This window comes from Entelurus aequoreus, linkage group LG03 (genome assembly GCF_033978785.1).
Source record: "Entelurus aequoreus isolate RoL-2023_Sb linkage group LG03, RoL_Eaeq_v1.1, whole genome shotgun sequence".
In the NCBI taxonomy this organism is placed as follows: Eukaryota; Metazoa; Chordata; class Actinopteri; order Syngnathiformes; family Syngnathidae; genus Entelurus; species Entelurus aequoreus.
The window spans coordinates 55,224,955-55,245,804 of record NC_084733.1 but is presented as its reverse complement, the minus strand read 5'-3'; the positions used below and the strand labels follow the sequence as shown (position 1 = coordinate 55,245,804).

The 20,850-nt window shown below is 40.0% G+C and overlaps 1 protein-coding gene across 1 annotated transcript in view; it reads left to right on the top strand.

Moving 5' to 3' along the window:
• btbd7 (BTB (POZ) domain containing 7) overlaps nucleotides 1-20,850 on the top strand; it is a 124,875-nt gene that overhangs the window by 95,679 nt on the left and 8,346 nt on the right. The window contains exons 4-9 of the mRNA XM_062042217.1: nucleotides 15,936-16,144; nucleotides 16,575-16,650; nucleotides 19,597-19,757; nucleotides 19,841-19,984; nucleotides 20,218-20,407; nucleotides 20,582-20,760. Coding sequence (XP_061898201.1) covers nucleotides 15,936-16,144; nucleotides 16,575-16,650; nucleotides 19,597-19,757; nucleotides 19,841-19,984; nucleotides 20,218-20,407; nucleotides 20,582-20,760 — 959 coding nt within the window. The remainder of the gene's footprint in view (nucleotides 1-15,935; nucleotides 16,145-16,574; nucleotides 16,651-19,596; nucleotides 19,758-19,840; nucleotides 19,985-20,217; nucleotides 20,408-20,581; nucleotides 20,761-20,850) is intronic.

The following is a 20,850-nucleotide window of genomic DNA, read 5'->3' as shown; positions in this document are numbered from 1 at the left end:
ACACATATTTTTCATACTGAAAACCTGATATGTTACAATGCTTTTACCATGAATACTGAATTAATCTAAGCATATCCTTTGAATATAAAAGGAACAATGGTTGTGGGCGTAATTTCACCTCTACACCACTAGTTTATATGAGAATTAATATCTTATAGTGTTTTTGCACTTGTTGTTCATTCAAATTGAAACATCTGTCAAACGACTTAAATGCAATCAACAAGGATCTTGGTGGGTTGTTATTGCTACAGAGACTCACATTGTAACACATATTTTTCATACTGAAAACCTGATATGTTACAATGCTTTTACCATGAATACTGAATGAATCTAAGCATATCCTTTGAATATAAAAGGAAAAATGGTTGTGGGTGTAATTTCACCTCTACACCACTAGTTTATTTGAGTTTGAGTTAGTTTGAGTTTATTTCGAACATGCAAGCATACTACATGATACATCACAATTTCCAGTTTCTCTTTTCAACATGTTCGAAAAGGAGTAGGAAGAAGCAGAGCTTATTTAATCCTACCCCTTTTCTTTACATAACAGTTGCTAAAACTTTTTGTTCACTTCTTGTTCACAATTTATTCACAATAAACTCCATAGGTAATCACAATAAAAATAAATAAATAAATAATAGCAAGAATTTAATAATAATAATTGGTGAAGTAAGTCATATTTCATATGATGAGATAAGTAAGATTACTTTAGGAATGAATGTATGAGAATTAATATCTTATAGTGTTTTTGCACTTGTTGTTCATTCAAATTGAAACATCTGTCAAACGACTTAAATGCAATCAACAAGGATCTTGGTGGGTTGTTATTGCTACAGAGAGGTGTGTAAATGTGTCGATTGTAAGTGTGCAATGGCACCACTACTTTACATCATCAGATAATGACAGGGCTTATGAGACTTTATTTACGTTTAAACATTCAATTTCACCAAAAACACTGATACTATTATTTATTGTCACATTAGTGTGCAAAAGTGTATATATTTTGTGTGTTTTATGGTAAAAATTAACTAAAACTTTGGAAAGCCCCTTCTATCTTATACATCAAGGGGGACAACACTGCTGGTTAAAAAAAGCATGCTTTCTTACGGCGAATGCTGACTGTCTAGCCCTCCTCTTCATTCATTGGACGTGTGGCCGAGAAAGTTCATCATGCATGTTCGACGAGAATGTTTGAAGTTTGCTGGGTGAATTTGCCAAAATTTCGGACCGCTCATTGTATTCGGCGTTATGCAAAGAAGCTCCACAACACGAGACTGCAACAATGTCCCAAAGAAGGGCAGGAATGTCCTAAAACAATAAAAAACACTAAAAAATAATAAAAACCTTTGGCTAAGTCTAAAGCTGCTGAAAGATTTGAAGTGTTGAAAGTTTAAAAGCAAAAATAGGTTTGACTTATTTATAACACTTTCATGGGTTTGACCATTTTTCAGCTAGGGAGGGATAGTGTACGTTTTTGGATAAAACTGTCACACATAGATCCAAAAAAAAATAATTAATCAAAATCGGCGTTGTTATGAATTATTGACCTTTTAAAGGCTGTAATTACCTCATCTAAAGTATTTTACTATGCAACTTACTTTTTGGAACATATTGCATTTTTAGTGTTTTCCCATAATAACAACTGGTGTTTTTTATAAAGACCATAAAACATTAAAAAAAATATTTCAAATATATAAAAACTTTTATATATGGATAGATGTGAAGTTGTTAAAGAATTCAAAGTGTTGAAAGTTTAACTAAATTACCTACTCAGTGGCCTAGTGGTTTGTGTGTCCGCCCTGAGATCGGGAGGTTGTGAGTTTAAACCCCGGCCGAGTCATACCAAAGACTATAAGAATGGGACCCATTACCTCCCTGCTTGGCACTCAGCATCAAGGGTTGGAATTGGGGGTTAAATCAACAAAAATGATTCCCGGGCGCGGCACCGCTGCTGTCCACTGCTCCCCTCACCTCCCAGGGGGTGAACAAGGGGATGGGTCAAATGCAGAGGACAAATTTCACCACATCTAGTGTGTGTGTTACAATCATTGGTACTTTAAAGGCCTACTGAAATAAAAATTTTTTATTTAAACGGGGATAGCAGATCTATTCTATGTGTCATACTTGATCATTTCGCGATATTGCCATATTTTTGCTGAAAGGATTTAGTATAAAACAACGACGATAAAGATCGCAACTTTTGGTATCTGATAAAAAAAAAAGGCTTGCCCCTACCGGAAGTAGCGTGACGTAGTCAATTGAACATATCCGCAAAGTTCCCTATTGTTTACAATGATGGCCGCCAGAAGTGAGAGAGATTCGGACCGAGAAAGCGACGATTTCCCCATTAATTTGAGCGAGGATGAAAGATTTGTGGATGAGGAAAATGCAAGTGAAGGACTAGTGGGGAGTGGAAGCGATTCAGATAGGGAAGATGCTGTGAGAGCCGGGGGTGACCTGATATTCAGCTGGGAATGACTACAACAGTAAATAAACACAAGACATATATATACTCTATTAGCCACAACACAACCAGGCTTATATTTAATATGCCACAAATTAATCCCGCATAAAAACACCTAGGTGTTTGTTATGCTAGCTCCTAGCTCCTAGCTCGAGCTAGTTATAGCTCGAGCGGGTTATATCATACTTGCCAACCCTCCCGTTTTTAGCGGGAGAATCCCGATATTCATCGCCTCTCCCGAGAACCTCCCGGTATTCAGCCGGAGCTGGAGGCCACGCCCCCTCCAGCTCAATGCGGACCTGAGACTGAGTTGGGACAGCCTGTTCTCACGTCCGCTTTCCCACAAAATAAACAGCTTGCCTGCCCAAAGACGTCATAACATCTAGGGCTTTTATAGAGTGCACAACTGCGCACACAACAAGGAGACGAAGCAGAAGAACAAGGAAATTACAGACATGGCGGCCGAAATGATATACTCATCATGAACGGAGAAGTTAAACAGGACAATACTGCCATCTAATGTATAGCCACTGGAACACTGAAATTCAAGTATTTTTATTTTTTTCTATGTAAATAAAAAATTTAAAAAAAAATATATATATATATAGCTAGAATTCACTGAAAGTCAAGTATTTCATATATATATGTATATATATATGTATTTCATATATATATATATATGAAATACTCGAGTTGGTGAATTCTAGCTGTAAATAACCACGCCCCCCGCCCCCAAACACCTTGGTTTGTTTTTACAAAAAAAGCTAACATGACAAATAACAACTATCTATGGATAGGTCTGAAGCTGTTGAAGAATGTTAGCCCTTTGAGACACTTGTGATTAAGGGCTATATAAATAAACTTTGATTGATTGACTTTGAAGAATTTAAAGCGTTGAAAGTTTAAAGAACTATATGACTTACTTAAACCCTTTTTTGAGCGCGACCATTTTTCGTTGCTTAGGATGCTTAACGTAGATTTGTATTAAATAGATTTAAGGGTTAAATGAAGACTGACTCATAATCCTCACAAAGAAAAAGGGGGTGCAAGTCCAAGTGCAGGCCAAGCGACCTTTTGTGTCTTTCTCGTCATTTCCGGGTTAAAATTGGATGCCAAATTTGACCAACTCATCAGATTACATCCTCATCCTTCTATCAAGGTGAGACATATTATTCATGATCGAGAATAAACTTTCACGAGCTTAGAGTCGAGAAAGCAGCTAACCAGCAGAAGATGTCAACATAGCCACAAAAGCTACCGTGATCATGCCGCCGCTATAGTTTGTCTGCGTTACCATTTATAATAACAATATCACTAATACTGGGTTAATATTCAAGTCACGAAATATAAATGGATTATTGTTGGCGCTTTTTGGATGGTTATTTAGAGTGATTTATGGACGGAATATTGGAGGACCTCCCAATGGCTCCATTGTAAACAGACTCCATTTATTTACGAGTTAGAATGCATTTTTTTCAAATGTATCCGTCGTCTCATAATGATTGTGAACGATAGGCAAAATCCACAAAAAGTACAATTCCTCTTCAACGTCAGCAATAAACTTTAAATAAAGCAAATGACTCAGTGTGCCTCTGTCGAGACGCTGCATTACTTACCAGACGTTACTTGCACGGTATCACCTTGAAGCACATGGTGCAAGTGGCTGAGTCTTAATTTAGGACTGGAATGAGGCACCCATAGTTACCTTTTTTCAGCTCTGATAACTACCGTTTGCATCGGCACCGGTGCCATTATGGAACCGAGTCTCAGTACCCATCTCTACTAATTATTACATTTCTGTTTTCCTTATCATCCAAAATAGCACAGCAGCTATTTAAGATGCATGCGACACACACATCTTCACCTCCATTTTGACACTCATGCCAAGCAATAAACTTGCAATAAAGGTTTTTTATTTGGTGAAAACACAAGACAATATGTACTGTATAATGTTATCAATGTTGTCAATATAGAAGTTTGATGTATTGCAGCTGTTAAACTGTCAGTGAAGAAATGCTGATTTAGGTTTTTTTACCTAACCAAAAGATCAAATATCAAGACAGTAATTTTGCACAAAATCAAATGTGTTCTGGACCAAACTGGAGCCACCAAAGGTTTCAGTGGTCACCTGGACACTTCAAGAGGTAGCAGAGAGGTTTATTTAAGGAGAATAGCCTCTCATCAGTCATTCTGTCACCACCATCCCGCGCTCAACGACAGTCCTCTGCTGCTTGTGTGAGAGCCATGAAGGTGTTTCTGCAGCAGCTGAGCTCCGTCATCTGTCTTTATTTATCGTCCAGACGCGGTTCCCTTTACGAGTGCCATTCCGCCCAGCTATCAACTAATATTAAAAGCCTTATTAATTTTTCAAGTGCCCTGCAGAGAGGGCCAGTGTGGTTTCGGTGCTTGCAAATGTGTGGTACTTCTCTTCGGTCTGCGCTCACTGACCGTCTAAGCCTTGCATTTGTGGTTGCAGCCTTCTTTGCTCAAAGTGGCATTGACGAGTTGCTGACACGTGATTTACATCCACAGGCTTGTTTGCAGGCAACTGGCAGCAGTCGGTGTTTGAAGTGACTTGGGAAATAGTCAGCACCATTAACATGAAGCTCGGCTTTAATAACAGGCAAGACTTTGTCCAACGGAGTTAATACATTTCAGAACTGCTGATGCTCTGTTTGGGCTAGCTGTAAAAAAGTGTTATTACTGTATTTTCTATACTATAGAGCGCATCGGTATATTAGCCACACACCCTAAATTTTAGTGGAAAAAATCCATCCACCCATCCATTTTCTACTGCTTGTCCCTTAATATTTTCCATATATTAGCCGCACCGGACTATAAGCTGCAAATATACGTTTAGAAATAAGTTATTTACACAGAAAGATTTTGTAAATATGTATTTAAATACCTTAATTGTTTCTAAACAGTGCCTTTAACACAGCAGTAAAACGACTGATAAAACAAAACAGAAGTCATCGTCATGAACCCAATTGCTGTGGACGTTATCTCTCCAATCAGCTAAACAGACTCAATAACTCCACGGTGACGTCTTGGTGAGTTTACTGCAGAATATGTGAAACTGAAACGATACAAAAAGAATGCCGTTGTAAATGAATAATACTAACACAGTCACTTGTAAATGTGTTGGCCTATTAGCTATTGCTAATTACGCTAGTGTCATTACATTACGATAGCCCGTACAAATATTCATGAAAAAACTCCTACACACATCACACATGGAACAGTTTAGTATGTATTAACAGTTTTAGTTATCCTGAAATTGTACAAACTTTGCTTGGAGTGATGAAATTCATACGGGTCGAACGCTATGGACGGCCAGAAGACTGATCAGGTGACCCTTCTGAAGAAGACTGCAGATGACAGTCGAAACATGTCAGGTAAAAATTCCATCTAATATACCGAAAATATGGTCTGATTACAAGAAAATGTAAAAAAGACTGAACAGCACTCCGTTAAAAAAAAAATAATTAAAAAGGCACGGTAAATGGAACTCGTCAAAAGATAGCGTCATAGCACTAACAATAAAACACCTTTTAATTGTATATGCTTGTTTTGTTTTGCTTTTTTTAGCTTTACATTAAGGCCATCAACAAAGGAAAATCCATAAATTAGCCACACCATCTTATAAGCAGCAGGGTTCAAAGTGTAGGGAAGAAGTACCGGCTTATAGTGCGGAATTTACGGTAGGTATCAGGGTTTCCCCTTAATGTATTTGATTGTGGCGGTGCGCCACGGCAACATCTTAGCCACCACACCTTTAAAAATGAGTTATATTTTTTACATGAAAACAAAATAAAGTAATATGTATTGTAGCGTACATAACAAAACACACAAAGTCTGATGCTCTTTTTATCTTTTATTGCCAATTTTATGCTAACAACTGGCCCAATTCCAGACTCCATGCTTCACTCTTAGACACACACTTCCTCATTCTTCGCCGACATGGAGTGTTCACAGACCATTGGAAAAATGAACATCATAACACATTAACATACACATTAATACCAGCCGATAGCTACAGTATAAAATGGGTGTATATAGTTTATTTGCGCACTATTGACCAGTGATGCAACTGAAATTTGGCCTTATCGTGCTTGGCCGCCTTCAGAAACTTGCTGAGCGCGTTTACCCGGAATTTCAATGCGGCTTTCGCGCCAAGCGCTCTACAGTGGACATGATATTCTCCCTACGCCAACTTCAGGAGAAATGCAAGGAACAACATAAGCCCCTGTACATATCCTTCATTGACCTGACCAAGGCTTTCGACCTGGTTAGCAGAGAAGGGCTCTTCAGCATCCTACCCAAGTTTGGATACCCTCCAAAGCTCCATAGTCTCATTAGGTCTTTTCATGACGACATGAAGGCAACCATCCAGCATGAGGGTAGCATGTCCAACCCATTTGACATTAAGAGCGTAGTCAAGCAAGGTTGCGTCCTTGCTCCTACCCTTTTCAGCCTCTTCTTTGCCCTGCTCATCAAACATGCTTTTGGGACTGCAACAGGAGGAGTATATCTACGTACCAGATCTGACGGCCGACTTTTCAACCTAACCCGTCTTAAAGCAAGGACCAAAGTCCGTGAGACAATCATCCGGGACATGCTCTTTGCTGATGATGCCGCCGTCATTTCGCACACTGAACAAGAACTCCAGTGCCTTATGGACAGATTCTCCCAGGCTTGCAAAGACTTCAGGCTTACCATCAACCTAAAAAAGACCAATGTGCTGAGTCCGGAAGTGGACACTCCCCCAGCCATCACAATCGATGAGTACCAACTCGAAGTCGTACACCAATTCACATATGTGGGATCCACCATCAGTGACAATCTGTCCCTCGATGGTGAGATCAACAAACGTATCGGCAAAGCTGCCACAACCTTAGGGCGCCTCACGACCCGCGTCTGGGAGAACCGGAAGCTGACAACTCCTACCAAGATGGCAGTGTACAATGCCTGCATTGTCAGCACTCTTCTCTACGGCAGCGAAACATTGACAACATACTCCAAACAGGAGCGCAAACCTTCCACATGCGCTGCCTTCGCCGCATCCTCTGCATCCATTGGAGTGACAAGGTGACGAATGCCCAGGTCCTCCAACGCGCTGGTCTTCCTACCATGTTTACGCTGCTCAGACAACGCAGGCTGCGTTGGCTCGGCCATGTGTGCCGTATGGAGGATGGACGTATCCCAAAGAACATCCTGTATGGCGGACTTGCCTCTGGCAAGAGATCTGTTGGCCGGCCAAAACTGCGCTTCAAAGATGTCTGCAAGCGGGACATGAAACCCCTGGACATAAACACTGAACATTGGGAAGATGCAGCGACTGACCGCAGCAAATGGTGCAGTGTCCTTCACAAACAGCTGAAGACTGGCGAGGAAAAGATCCATGCCACAGCCAATGAAAAAAGAACCAAGCGGAAGATAAGCACTCCTGCAGTTGCAATTCCCAGCTACTGTCGCTGAGTTTAAACTTGACCACTGAACTGGCGCAGTTTCCATAGTCGTTACGACTGACGGAGGCCTGATGATGCTTGGAGTGATGAAATTCATACGGGTCGAACGCTATGGACGGCCAGAAGACTGATCAGGTGACCCTTCTGAAGAAGACTGCAGATGACAGTCGAAACATGTCAGGTAAAAATTCCATCTAATATACCGAAAATATGGTCTGATTACAAGAAAATGAAAAAAAGACTAAACGGCACTCCGTTAAAAAAAAAAGATTAAAAATGCACTACCGGTAAATGGAACTCGTTAAAAGATGGCGCCATAGCACTAACAATAAAACACCTTCTCATTGTATATGCTTGTTTTGTTTAGCTTTTTTTTAGCTTTTCATTAAGGCCATCAACAAAGGAAAATCCATAAATTAGCCGCACCATCTTATAAGCAGCAGGGTTCAAAGTGTAGGGAAAAAGTACCGGCTTATAGTGCGGAATTTACGGTAGATATCAGGGTTTCCCCTTAATGTATTTGATTGTGGTGGTGCGCCACGGCATCATCTTAGCCACCACACCTTTAAAAATGAGTGTTTTTTTACATGAAAACAAAATAAAGTAATATGTATTGTAGCGTACAGAACAAAACACACAAAGTCCGATGCTCTTTTTAGCTTTTATTGCCAATTTTATGCTAACAACTGGCCCAATTCCAGACTCCATGCTTCACTCTTAGACACACACTTCCTCATACTTCGCCGACACGGAGTGTTCACAGACCATTGGAAAAATGAACATCATAACACATTAACATACACATTAATAACAGCCGATAGCTACAGTATAAAAAGGATACATATAGTTTATTATTTGCGCACTATTGACCAGTGATGCAACTGAAATTTGGCCGAAAAAAGCTCTGCCGAAACCGAATGTTAGACTTAGACTTCCTTTTAATGTTGTGGTGAAGTAAACAATACGCACGGGATTGTATGGCGCAGAGGCAGCATTTCCGCAATGTGGACGTACTTTAATGTATTCGACATATACTTGCGTACAACGATCTTCAAAATTTAAGATCACAGTTGCGGCTTTTAAAGCGAGAAAGGCTCTCAGCAGCGCAAAAACGATTTGACGTCGGGATCTTGCAGCTTGCTTTTCGTCGTGGACATGGAGCGACAGAAGTACAGTCTACAATAACACCAGAAATAGATGCTAGATTTGTTGCCAGACTTTTCTAATAAAAAGTGACTAATAGGATTGGAGAAATCTCTAGGAAAAAATAAATCTCAACAAAATACATTGTAAAATAAGCAGCAACAATTGATATTATGTAACAAAAAATATATGTTAATATTATAATTAATAACAGATTGTTTTAAATGCATGGGGGGTTTTTTGCCTTTAATGTGATGTCATATTGACCACGTCCCCACCACCACAGGTATCTTGGCAATCTAGGGGAAGCCCTGGATATAATTTTGTTTATAAATAAGTCAAAGGCAAAGCTCCATTTCTTTTTGTTTCGCTTTTCTCAACTGTTCTGGGTTTTCCCCTCTTCCTGTTTAGTAGCTTTTGCTAAAGTTTTGCCCCTGTAACTGGCTGATAAAACAAAGTCCCCAGAGTATTATGGCTTGTCTGTGTTTTGTACAATTGCAACATTCACATATGTGTTTTCACATCCACATTGATCATTGTGTGGTCCAAAAAACCCATTTGCTGCTTCCAAAAGCATTCTTGGGCTTCTCAAGTCAATGTTTCCATTTTTCTCAAGTGGTGGTGGAAACAAGATGAGAGCTTGGATGGCTTTTAATCCAGTGCTTCTTGGTTATATCATCAAAGACATAGTAAAGAATGAGAGCGACAGAAGGTAAATAATTCACAGGAAACTAACTCGGTTAAACTTAAAGGGGACAAATGAAGATTTTCATCTGTTCTGACTTATGAATGTCACTACAATCTTGGATACTCCTGTTCAACAATGCCAAAAGTGTCATTTATTTGGCCGTGAGCTTGCACGCAGTTTTGGATACCACTGAATGCTGTGTTTTGCAGTATTTTAATCATTAAAACAGTGGGTCATTTGTGGAGTCACAGATTGACGGACGTACTTATGTGGGCATCCTAGTATATACTGTCAGCCAGCCTCCTCCCCCTCTGCCATTATTCCTTCACATTTCATGCCCTCCCGCCTGCTGTGATGTCAATCAAATACCAGGGTAACAGCAGAATCTTAAAAAGTCTTAAAATGTCTAAAATTCCCCTAAAATCTCTTTAAAAGTCTTATATACGATTTAGAAAGGTCTTAAAAATCTATTAGCGTTACTTTTATTTATAACATGCATAAACTTCAGTCTTGCTTTTAAGTGTTTCGATTTTTGAGAATGTAACTACAAAACGGAACCAAAGTAGGCTACCTGTGCTGCCCCGGTCTGAATTTATCGTGCATCATAAGCTAGTGTGCTGCTCGTGCAGCGGTGTGTTGTTACAGTTTAGCATTACGTTCTGGTTGTTGTTACATGAAAACACTTTATATGAAGCACACTGCACCTTTTGCAAGAAAACTGTTATATGGCTTTGATTGATTGATTGATTGAAACTTTTATTAGTAGATTGCACAGTACAGTACATGTCCCGTACAATTGACCACTAAATGGTAACACCTGAATAAGTTTTTCAACTTGTTTAAGTCGGGGTCCACGTAAATCAATTCATGGTAGGCAAGTCTTAAAAATGGCTGGTATGTTTGCTATAATCTTTTTCAATTAGTTAATTCTTCTGGCGTATTTAGTTAGTTTAACCATTTTGTTTTGCAATGTGAATGAATTGATCTACTTACAATTCATCATAGCCCTCAGATTTTCCTTTGTCTTTGTACTTTTGTGTCCGTATGTATGTAAAAAGGGCTTAAAAAATTCTTAGTCTTAAATTTGACTTGTTGAAATCTGCAGAGACCCTGACTAAATACTTCTATTTGTCCACAATATTTTACACAGGACTAGGCCTGAGCCGATAAAGAATTTTGCTCAACAATATATAGAAATACAAATTATTGCAGATGAACAAAATTGTCAATAATATTTTGAGACCAAATTGACCACTGCTGTAATAATACATAATAGTAATGCAAGTATACACTTTCAAATGCAATACACTTGTATTTCTTGTATATTTTAACATTGTAATTGTAATGTAAACATTTAAATATCCAAATTAAATTAAATAATACAAATAAAATATTCTGTGTCTCTCAGCAGAACGTTGCACTTGATTGAAAAAACACAGCTAAAAGCAATATAATAGGTTCTGTCTCATTTAAGGGGGAGGTAGGGGACCCTCAAATATACACAACCAAAACAACAAATGAAAATGAATAAATAAAGTATTGACAACCATGTTGCATTTCAATATTAAACATGTAGGCAGATACACAGTTATATATTACTTAACTGACAATCAAGTTAGGACCTTTGTAAATATAAGTGCATAGTAACAATATAAACACTACAGTATAAGCAAATGCATGAACAGGTCTTATGCAAAACATCAGTCTGGCAGACTCCGAGCAAGGAAACACCACATGACATGACAGCATGTCAAATATCTGTCAAACGTTTGCAGTGTTTTTAAAAATGCTAGTTTTTCAACAGTATTAAAGGGCAGCATGTTTGTGGCGTTGTAGTGAACAACACTTTCTGTGATCGCAAACCTTTTTGCGCTGTTTTGTTGCACTGACCTTGTTCACCAAACGCCTCAGTGAGTGTGGACTGTCGGGACAAAGGCTGTGCATCTTCATGTGCACGTCTTTTACCAGTTGGAAATACTGAGTCAGGTGGTTGTGTTTCAAGTGGGCATGCAAGTTTGTCGTATTTTGCGTTCATTTTGTTCTCCATGTTCGCTACTGTGTTTGTAACAGGCTAATTTGTTGCACTGTGTGCATGCAGACACTTAAAGAATGACGAGAAGATTCACACCCTTCTTTTCATTACTTAATGGCACAAACGCACGCAGCTCCTGAAACCGATTAAAAGAGTGAATGCTCTTGAAGCCCTTAAGCACACATGTACATGACAATTATCTGTGCTGTAAAAGTTACCAACTTCTTTTTTCATCTATCGTTCTGTTAAATGACCTATCGAGTATTGGCCCAGGCCAACATAGGACTGTTTTGTCAACATGGACCAGTACAAGGTTGGATTAGAGTTACAAAATTACATTTTCAAAATATAAATTCTGATACTTTTGGAAAGTGTGAGCCATGTAGGGTTTCATTTGCAGTCTATAGGGAACACCTCCACCGACCACCAGTTAGCAGAAAGACACAGAAAACGTGTTATAAAAGTGACTGTGGAGCAAAATCTACACCAAATGTACACCAAATCAATATAGTGTATTATCCAGACCACAAAGAAGTGTGTTGAATGTACATTAGATTCATCTTAGGTCCCCTTTTGATATACCTCCACGCATTAATGGGTCAATGAATTGATTCAGGGAAAACTTGGTACCAGACTAAGTGTTTTAAATTTGAGAAATTCCACTGCATTCATCATTCTAACTGCTACCATTAGGTCAATCAATCAATGAATCAATCAATGTTATATAGCCCTAAATCACGAGTGTCTCAAAGGGATGCACAAGCCACAACGACATCCTCGGCTCAGATCCCACATCAGGGCAAGAAAAAACTCAACTTAATGGGATGACAATGAGAAACATTGGGGGCATCGCAGATGTGGGGACCCCCCGGCGACCGCTGCAATGGACGTCGAGTGGATCTAGCATAATATTGTGAGAGTCCAGTCCATAGTGGATCTAACATAATAGTGTGAGAGTCCAGTCCATAATGGGGCCAGCAGGAGATCATCTTGAGCGGAGACAGGTCAGCAGCGCGGAGACGTACCCAACTGATGCACAGATGAGTGGTCCACCCTGGGTCCCGACTTTGGACAGCTAGCGCATCATCTGTGGTCACCGAATCTGTCACGAAGGAGAGGGGGGCAGAGCAGAAAAGAAACGGCAGATCAACTGGTCTAAAAGGGGGGTCTATTTAAAGGCTAGAGTATACAAATGAGTTTTAAGATGGGACTTAAATGCTTCTACTGAGGTCACAGCTTTTCCTCAAAAACATATATGTGTAAAAAAAATTGTATTCCCTACCACCGTTGTAGTCTGACGCTGTAGTTTACAGGGTCAAACTCAAGGTCCACGGGGCACATGCGGCCCACTACATCATTGAATGTGGCCCGCGAAAGCCTTGAAACTATGCGTCAAAAATAACTTCATATTTTCTTACTAAATGTATTATTTCCATTTTGACAAACAGAAATGCATGTATTTCATGCAATTGCTTTAATATTATTTAATGCAACAAATATAATACTATAAACATTTTAATGTTTTTTTTTTAATTAAAATAATAATAATAAATATCTGCTTGACTTTTAATTTTGATTATAAAGCCAGTCATCTATCAAACTGTATTTTAGAGATGAAAAAAAACTACTTTTTTTTGTGTAAATTAAAAATATATTCAAATGCATAGGCAATTGTATAATATTATCATGAGGTAAATCCCTATAAAAAAATGTCATAAGTTATTCACAATTACATCCGGCCCTCCGAGGGGAGCCATAACTGTGACGTAGCCGTCAGTAAAAAGGAGTTTGACACGCCTGCTGTAGTCAATAAGCTCCTTCTTTTTCTCTATCCTCCTGTTGTGGGGCAGACTGGCTCATAGATGCACATGCATTTTCCACTTTTGCCATTTCTAATACAAAGTAGCGTATAGCACTAACTTATATCTGTCAGTAGGCTCCATATGGAAGCGCTAAAAACAACATGGCTGACAAGCAGAACACACAGTCGAAGTGGAGGCACGTAAATAAGACCGCCCACAAAACAGCGCACCCTGAAGAGATGGTCAGAAAAAGGCTTGAAAACGGTCTGTATAACATAATCTATGCAAAACTTTGACCAAAGAACCACTATTACATGTTATGTAGACCAGTGTTTTAAATATAGAAAATGAAAATTATTAATGTGACCCCTTTAAACAAAAGAAAATAAATAATATTTAATTTTTTCTAGAAACATTGTTACATCTTTTATCTCCCTTACATTTTATGTGAATGTTTGTCTTTTTGCTGTGTTTTGGTTTTTATCTCTTATTGTTTTGTCCTCTGTTTTCTTAGAGCCTGAAGATGAATTTCTGTTCTGTAACAGATGCTAAATGGTATCAATTATATTCAATGAATAAATAATGAACAAATATTAAGAACAAAAAATAAGATCCAGCATGGCATTAGTATGCTGCATTCAGCTTAAAAATAGGTCATTAAGAATTAATAAATAGGCATGGATGACAGTTGATGACGATAACACTTGAGTTTATTACCCACATTAGTAACTTTTTCCCATGGGGGCTCAATAAAGCTAATCTTTAGTCTTATATCAATAATGCAATTATTAATTAATGTATTTATTATTGTTAATAATACTTGTTTATATTTATTATTTTGTACTGTGCAGCAGCAGTGGTTAGCGCTCATGCCTCACAGCAGAACTGGGTTTGATTCCAGGGCTCGGGGTCTTTCTGCATGGAGTTTGCATGTGTTCCCTGTGACTGTGTGGGTTTTCTCGAGGTGCTCTGGCTTCCTCCTACCTCCAAAGACATTCACCTGGGGATAGGTTGATTGGAAACAGTAAAATAGTCCCTATTGTGTGAATGCTTTTCTGTCTATCTGTGTGAGGTGTCGACTTGTCCAGGGTGTACTCAGATTTCCGCCCGAGTGCAGCTGGGATAGGCTCCAGCCCTCCTGCCCCCTCAACCTCTTAGAAGGACAAGCAGTAGAAAATGGATGGATGGAATTTGTACTGTTATTATGTTATTATTTGATTATTGCTGTTTCCGAGAGCACTAAATTACACATCAAAATCTCTGTGAATATATAAACATTTTTGTGTAAAATTAATTCATGCATAATCGTGAAACCAAGACTTATACTGAGAATATAATTGTACAATCAAAATCTAAAATTGGTGCATCTCTACAGGGCACACAAACATGTAGTAAAATAGGTTTTATTTAGCCAAAAAAGTAAGGATGTGAGTGTGCAATTAAAGGGACGCATTTGATTGGTTAGAAAATCGTGGCGTGCTTTTGTTTGAGCGCTACTCTGGGACATAATTGATTTTGAAAAATTGCATGGTCACGCATAATTGGTGTTATAGCTACAACGTGAATACCTAGAAGATTTGTTCTGTTCCATTTTTGTCTGGTGGATTGCTGCAAGATTTTCCTAATATAAAATATGTGTCTTGGCTCAATAAAGGTTAGGAAACACTTACACTCTAGCTTTGTACACTGGTCATACTTGAACAAAAAGAAGCCTTCCCCAAACTGTTCCCACAAAATACAGTTGTCTAAAATGCCTTGCTAAAATGAAGAATTAAGATTTAGAGGGTGGAGTCCTACTGTTGGTTCATTCATTTATTGATTAGGAGGTCTTATACTGATTCTTTCATCCATTTTTTCCACACTAACTAATCCTCATATCTATTTGTTTTGCCATTTGTGGCCTTTATATGTATTTGTATTCTGCTGTAAAATGACTTGTGAGAGTGTTTCCCATCCCCCCGTGGTTTCCCAATGTATTTTTAATCCACTGTGTGCGTGCATGCGTGTATGCTTGCCTGGCACCTTTACTCAGGCGCCCATGTTTATTTATCATGTTTAAGTGGACGCAAAAAAACACATCACGCTATAAAAGGCCTTTCTGTGGGTCGGTGAGTCAAACTACTTCCTGCTGTTCTAGTGTGTGCTCTGATTTAAGAAACACCGTGAGGAGGATGTGAATGTTAGTTGAAAGAGACCTTCCTGGCTGTGTCTGGATGTAAGGGGAATAATACCCATGTGTACGCATTCAAATGTTTACCACCTGAAACGTTTCAGTCAAATCACCGGTGAAAAATTAAATGATGCTTATCTCACTGCTGCTCTTGTCTCCCCAAAGGCTGCGAGGACATTATTGTGGAAAGCCTGTCTCTCGACTCGCTCGTGCCCATCCTCAAGTGGAGCTCCCAACCTTATGGCTCCAAGTGGGTGCACCGGCAGGCCATGCACTTCCTCTGCGAGGAGTTCAGTCAGGTTGTCAGCTCGGATGTTCTCTATGAGCTCGGCAAGGAGCACCTTCTCAACGCAATCCAATCTGACTATCTTCAGGTGAGCAACCCCTGGTGTTTTAATCTGTGTGTCTTATTTTACCATGGCCCCAAACGGCATCTAAGGTGTTTCAGCAGCCTCTTGATTCGTAACACAGTTGTTAGTGCAGTATTCCCAAAGGAAGGTATTGGGAAAACCCAGAAGCTGGGTTGTCATCTGTGCTGCAAAACTACTTAAGCCTCTGGCCAGACTCTTGAGGTGATGATATATTGTAATCCAACTTTGCAAACAAGCCATCAAGCTTTGAACCTGTGCTGAAACACAGTCCCAACATGTTGCATTGTCACCTTATCCTCATTTAACAGCTAGTGTTTTCCCGGACTATATCTGACCTTCTCCTCCTGATAATTATGTTGTGTCTTCCTGCACTGCTCCTCCTCTTCCTCTACCTCCTCCTCCTCCTCCCCCTTTTCTCTTGTCACATTTGCAGGCCAGCGAGCAGGACATTCTCAAGTATGTTGTTAAGTGGGGCGAGCAGCAGCTTATTAAGAGGATGGCAGACAGGGGTAAGATAATACACTCAATAATTAATCTCCAACAGAGGTGGCTAGTAATGTGCTACATTTACTCTTACATTTACTTCAGCAACTTTATTAGATAAATTAGTTTTAATGGAACATACTTTTTACTTTTACTTGAGTATTTTTGTGAAGAAGAATGGTTACTTTTACTCTGTTATTTATATCATCATTACATTCACCTATAATCTATTCATTACTACTCGCAAAGACGAATTGTTGGCTCGTCAGAGGGTTTTCACATGACTCTGTTTCGCCAATCCAACGTAAGCACAAGTGAAGTTTGACTTGATTTCACCAATCAAATGGAGGCTGGCCGTCACAAACTGTAAAAATTGGCATGATGTGTGACTTGCAGTCAAATAAGACATCCCTCCATTCATCCATTTTCTACCGCTTGTCCCTTTCGGGGTAACGGGGTGTGCTAGAGCCTATCTCAGCTGCATTTGGACAAGTCGCCACCTCATCGCAGGGCCAACACAGATAGACAGACAACATTCACACTCACATCCACACACTAGGGCCAATTTAGTGTTGCCAATCAACCTATCCCCAGGTGCATGTCTTTGGAAGTGGGAGGAAGACAAAGTACCTGGAGGGAACCCGCGTGGTCACGCAGTCACGGGGAAAACATGCAAACTCCACACAGAAAGACCCCGAGCCTGGGGATTGAACCCATGACCTTTGTATTGTGAGGCACATGCACTAACCCCTGTTTCCACCGTGCTGCCCTCAAATAACACAAGGTGCTTCAATATTTACTTACAAACTAGGAAAAAGAACAGCTATATCAGCTGTATCCGTAGAAATGTTCACATTTCAGATAAGAAGCCGTCTTCCAATTGGAGAAAAACATGTTGCAATAAGTTGTAGACGTTTCTATTTATTAGTTGCGCATAGGGATGTAACAGTTGGGGCTGGGTATCATGGCCGATTTCCCAAATGACCACTGCATTAAGGTACTGTTTCTTCAAGTGCAAAATAACAGTAAGTATGTAAGCTATTTTTCTGGGAGTCTTATTTTGTTAGCGCAGTCAGACAGGATGTAACGCACAGCAATTTTGTTTCTCTGCCGCACTTGACACTGCTCTGTGTGGGTGGGAGATGAATTTGTAAACTAAAGTACCTGACATTTTTTCTTTTATTCTTCCTTCCTTCAGTGATGTTCTTACTAGACTCTGTTTCACAGCCTTTGCTCACTGCTTTGTTGATTCACCTTTGGCAGCAATTACAGCTTCAAGTATTTTTGAATACGATGCCACACCTATCTTTGGGCAGTTCCGCCCATTCCTGTTAGCAGAACCTCTCAAGCTCCATCAGGTTGTATTGGAAGCGTTGGTTTTCACCCAGGATGTCTCTGTACATTGCTGCTTTCATCTTAGTCTAGTCAGGGAGGTGACCAAGAACCTTATGGTCTCTGTGGAGAGAGGAGAACCTTCCAGAAGGACAACCATCTCTGCAGCAATCCACCAATCAGGCCTTTATGGTATAGTGGCCAGACAGAAGCCATTTCTTAGTAAAAACGCACGTGAAAGACTCTCAGACCATGAGAAACATTTTCTGGTCTGATGAGACTAAGACTGAACTCTTTGGCATGAATCCCAAGCATCATGTTTGGAGGACACCGCTCATCACCAGGCCAATACCATCCCTACAGTGAAGCATGGTGATGGCAACATCATGCTTTGGGGACTTTTTTCAACAGCAGGAACTGGGAGACAAGACAGAGGGAAAGGCGAATGCAGCAATGTACAGAGACATCCTGGATGAAAACCAACACTTCCAATTAAAGCTGATTGAGCTTTAGCGGCGCTTCAACGAGGAATTGGCGAAACTGCCCAAAGATAGGTGTGCTAAGATTATGGCATCGTATTCAAAAATACTTGAGGCTGTATTTGCTGCCAAATAAGCTTTATAAAAGTATTGAGCAAAGGCTGTGAATACTTGTACATGTGATTTTTTTGTTTTGTTTTTATTTTTAATACATTTGGAGAATTTAAAGAAAATAGTCATGATGGGATATTGTCTGTAGAATTTTGAGGACAAAAATGAATGTATTCCATTTTGGAATAAGGCTGTAACATAACAAAATGTGGAAAAAGTGAAGCTTTGTGAATACTTTCCAAATGCAAATGCACCTACACACCTACTCAGTGGCCTAGTGGTTAGAGTGTCCGCCCTGAGATCGGTTGGTTGTGAGTTCAAACCCCGGCCGAGTAATAACAAAGACTATAAAAATGGGACCCATTACCTCCCTGCTTGGCACTCCGCATCAAGGACTGGAATTGGGGGTTAAATCACCAAAAATGAATACCGGGCGTGGCACCGCTGCTGCCCACTGCTTCCCTCACCTCCCAGGGGGTGAACAAGGGGATGGGTCAAATGCAGAGGACGAATTTCACCACACCTAGTGTGTGTGACAATCATTGGTACTTTAACTTTTAACTTTATCTTAATATAAAACGTTGATGGAGGGTTTTTTATAGGGCTTTATAGGCAGAATGTAGCAAATCCCATTACCTCAATTGTAAGCCGACTTGCTCACATTTGTTTACAAGTTAGAATGCAAAAATCTAAGCAAAACATAAGTGTGCTTGTTTCACATAGGGATTGTGAATGATAGGCAAAATTTCCCCAAAAAGTGCAGTTCCCCTTTAAGTATCACTTTAACTCACAATTGAGCAAGCGTGTGACTAATTATGATTAAAGACCCAACTTTGTATGGAAAAACCAACGGTGATGAAGCCATAACCAATCAAAGATAGTAAATGGTTGTAGGACAATATACTAAGGCTTCTTCAAGTTTTATTATGAATCTCGTTGTCAATTTTGAAAGCTTGACTAAATAGCAGTTGCCTGTGTATTAACCTGTACTGTGTTAAATGATGTAAGACTGTAAGATTATAATGCTTTCATGTTCACATTGTGCTGCAGAGCCCAATCTGCTGAGCGGCACAGCCCACAGCGTTAACAAGCGAGGAGTAAAGAGGAGAGACCTGGATCCGGAAGAGCTAAAAGAGATCTTGTCTTCGCTCCTGCCCTTCATTCGAACTGAACACATTTTACCCCCAAACAGCGACGTCCTGTCTGATGCAGTAAGCACTCATTTCTCGCCTTTTCTTATGGAAGGTGTCCCTTCCATTTTGAGCATTGACCTCAACACCCTTGTCGTCCATAGCTCAAAAGAGGTTTGATAAGCACCCCTCCATCTGACATGCTACCCACGGCGGAGGGTGGGAAAGCCAATGCCTGGTTGAGGCAGAAGAATGCCGGCATCTATGTACGACCTCGCCTCTTCTCTCCTTATGTGGAGGAGGCAAAGGTAAGACGCCTAGTAGTCCAAATTCAAAGTAACTCTCTTTCACTTTCGCCGACAAACATTCATGACGCTCTGCTCGCTCAGCACAAACAAACACTTTTTCAAACAATTTGATGTCAATTTCTTCTAATAAGCCTTGTCTGTTTGTGAACTTAATAGTCATTATTACATTGTCAATTAAGTGTGAAACAATAACAAGTTTCCATCCAATTCGTAATCTCTTTTCTTGTCCTCAGTCGGTGCTGGATGAAATGATGGTGGAGCAGACCGATCTGGTGCGCCTGCGACTCGTGCGCATGTCTAACGTCCCCGACACACTCTACATGGTCAACAACACCGTGCCACAATGCTGTCACATGGTTAACCACCAGCAAATGTCAGTTACCTCATCCGCTGCCCCGTCAGTTGTGGCCAATGAAATCCCAGGTTTGTTAGGGAAGTTTTGGCTAAAACAAAACTATAAACATTGACTTTAAAGTCCAATGATGTTGCCTTCTGCACAAATGCACACATCTCTCATGTATGATTTTATTTAATCAGTTTGAATGTTAAATACTTTCTGTGTTCGTGTATGTGTGTGTGTGTGTGTGTGTCTTCCAGTGCCGCAGCTCTCAGTGGTGAAGGATATGATCCACAGGCTTCAGGAACTTAGACACACGGACCAGGTGCAGAGAGCGTATGCCCTCAACTGCGGCGAGGGCGCCACTGTCAGCTACGAGCTGCAGTTGCGAGTGCTGCGGGAGTTTGGTCTGGCAGACGGAGCCACCGAACTACTCCAGGTCAGTGGGAAAGCAGGACTGAGTTAGTAGACGAGTCAAGGTGTATATGTCAAAACAAATACAAGTTTTTCCATTTTGTCGCTCATCTTT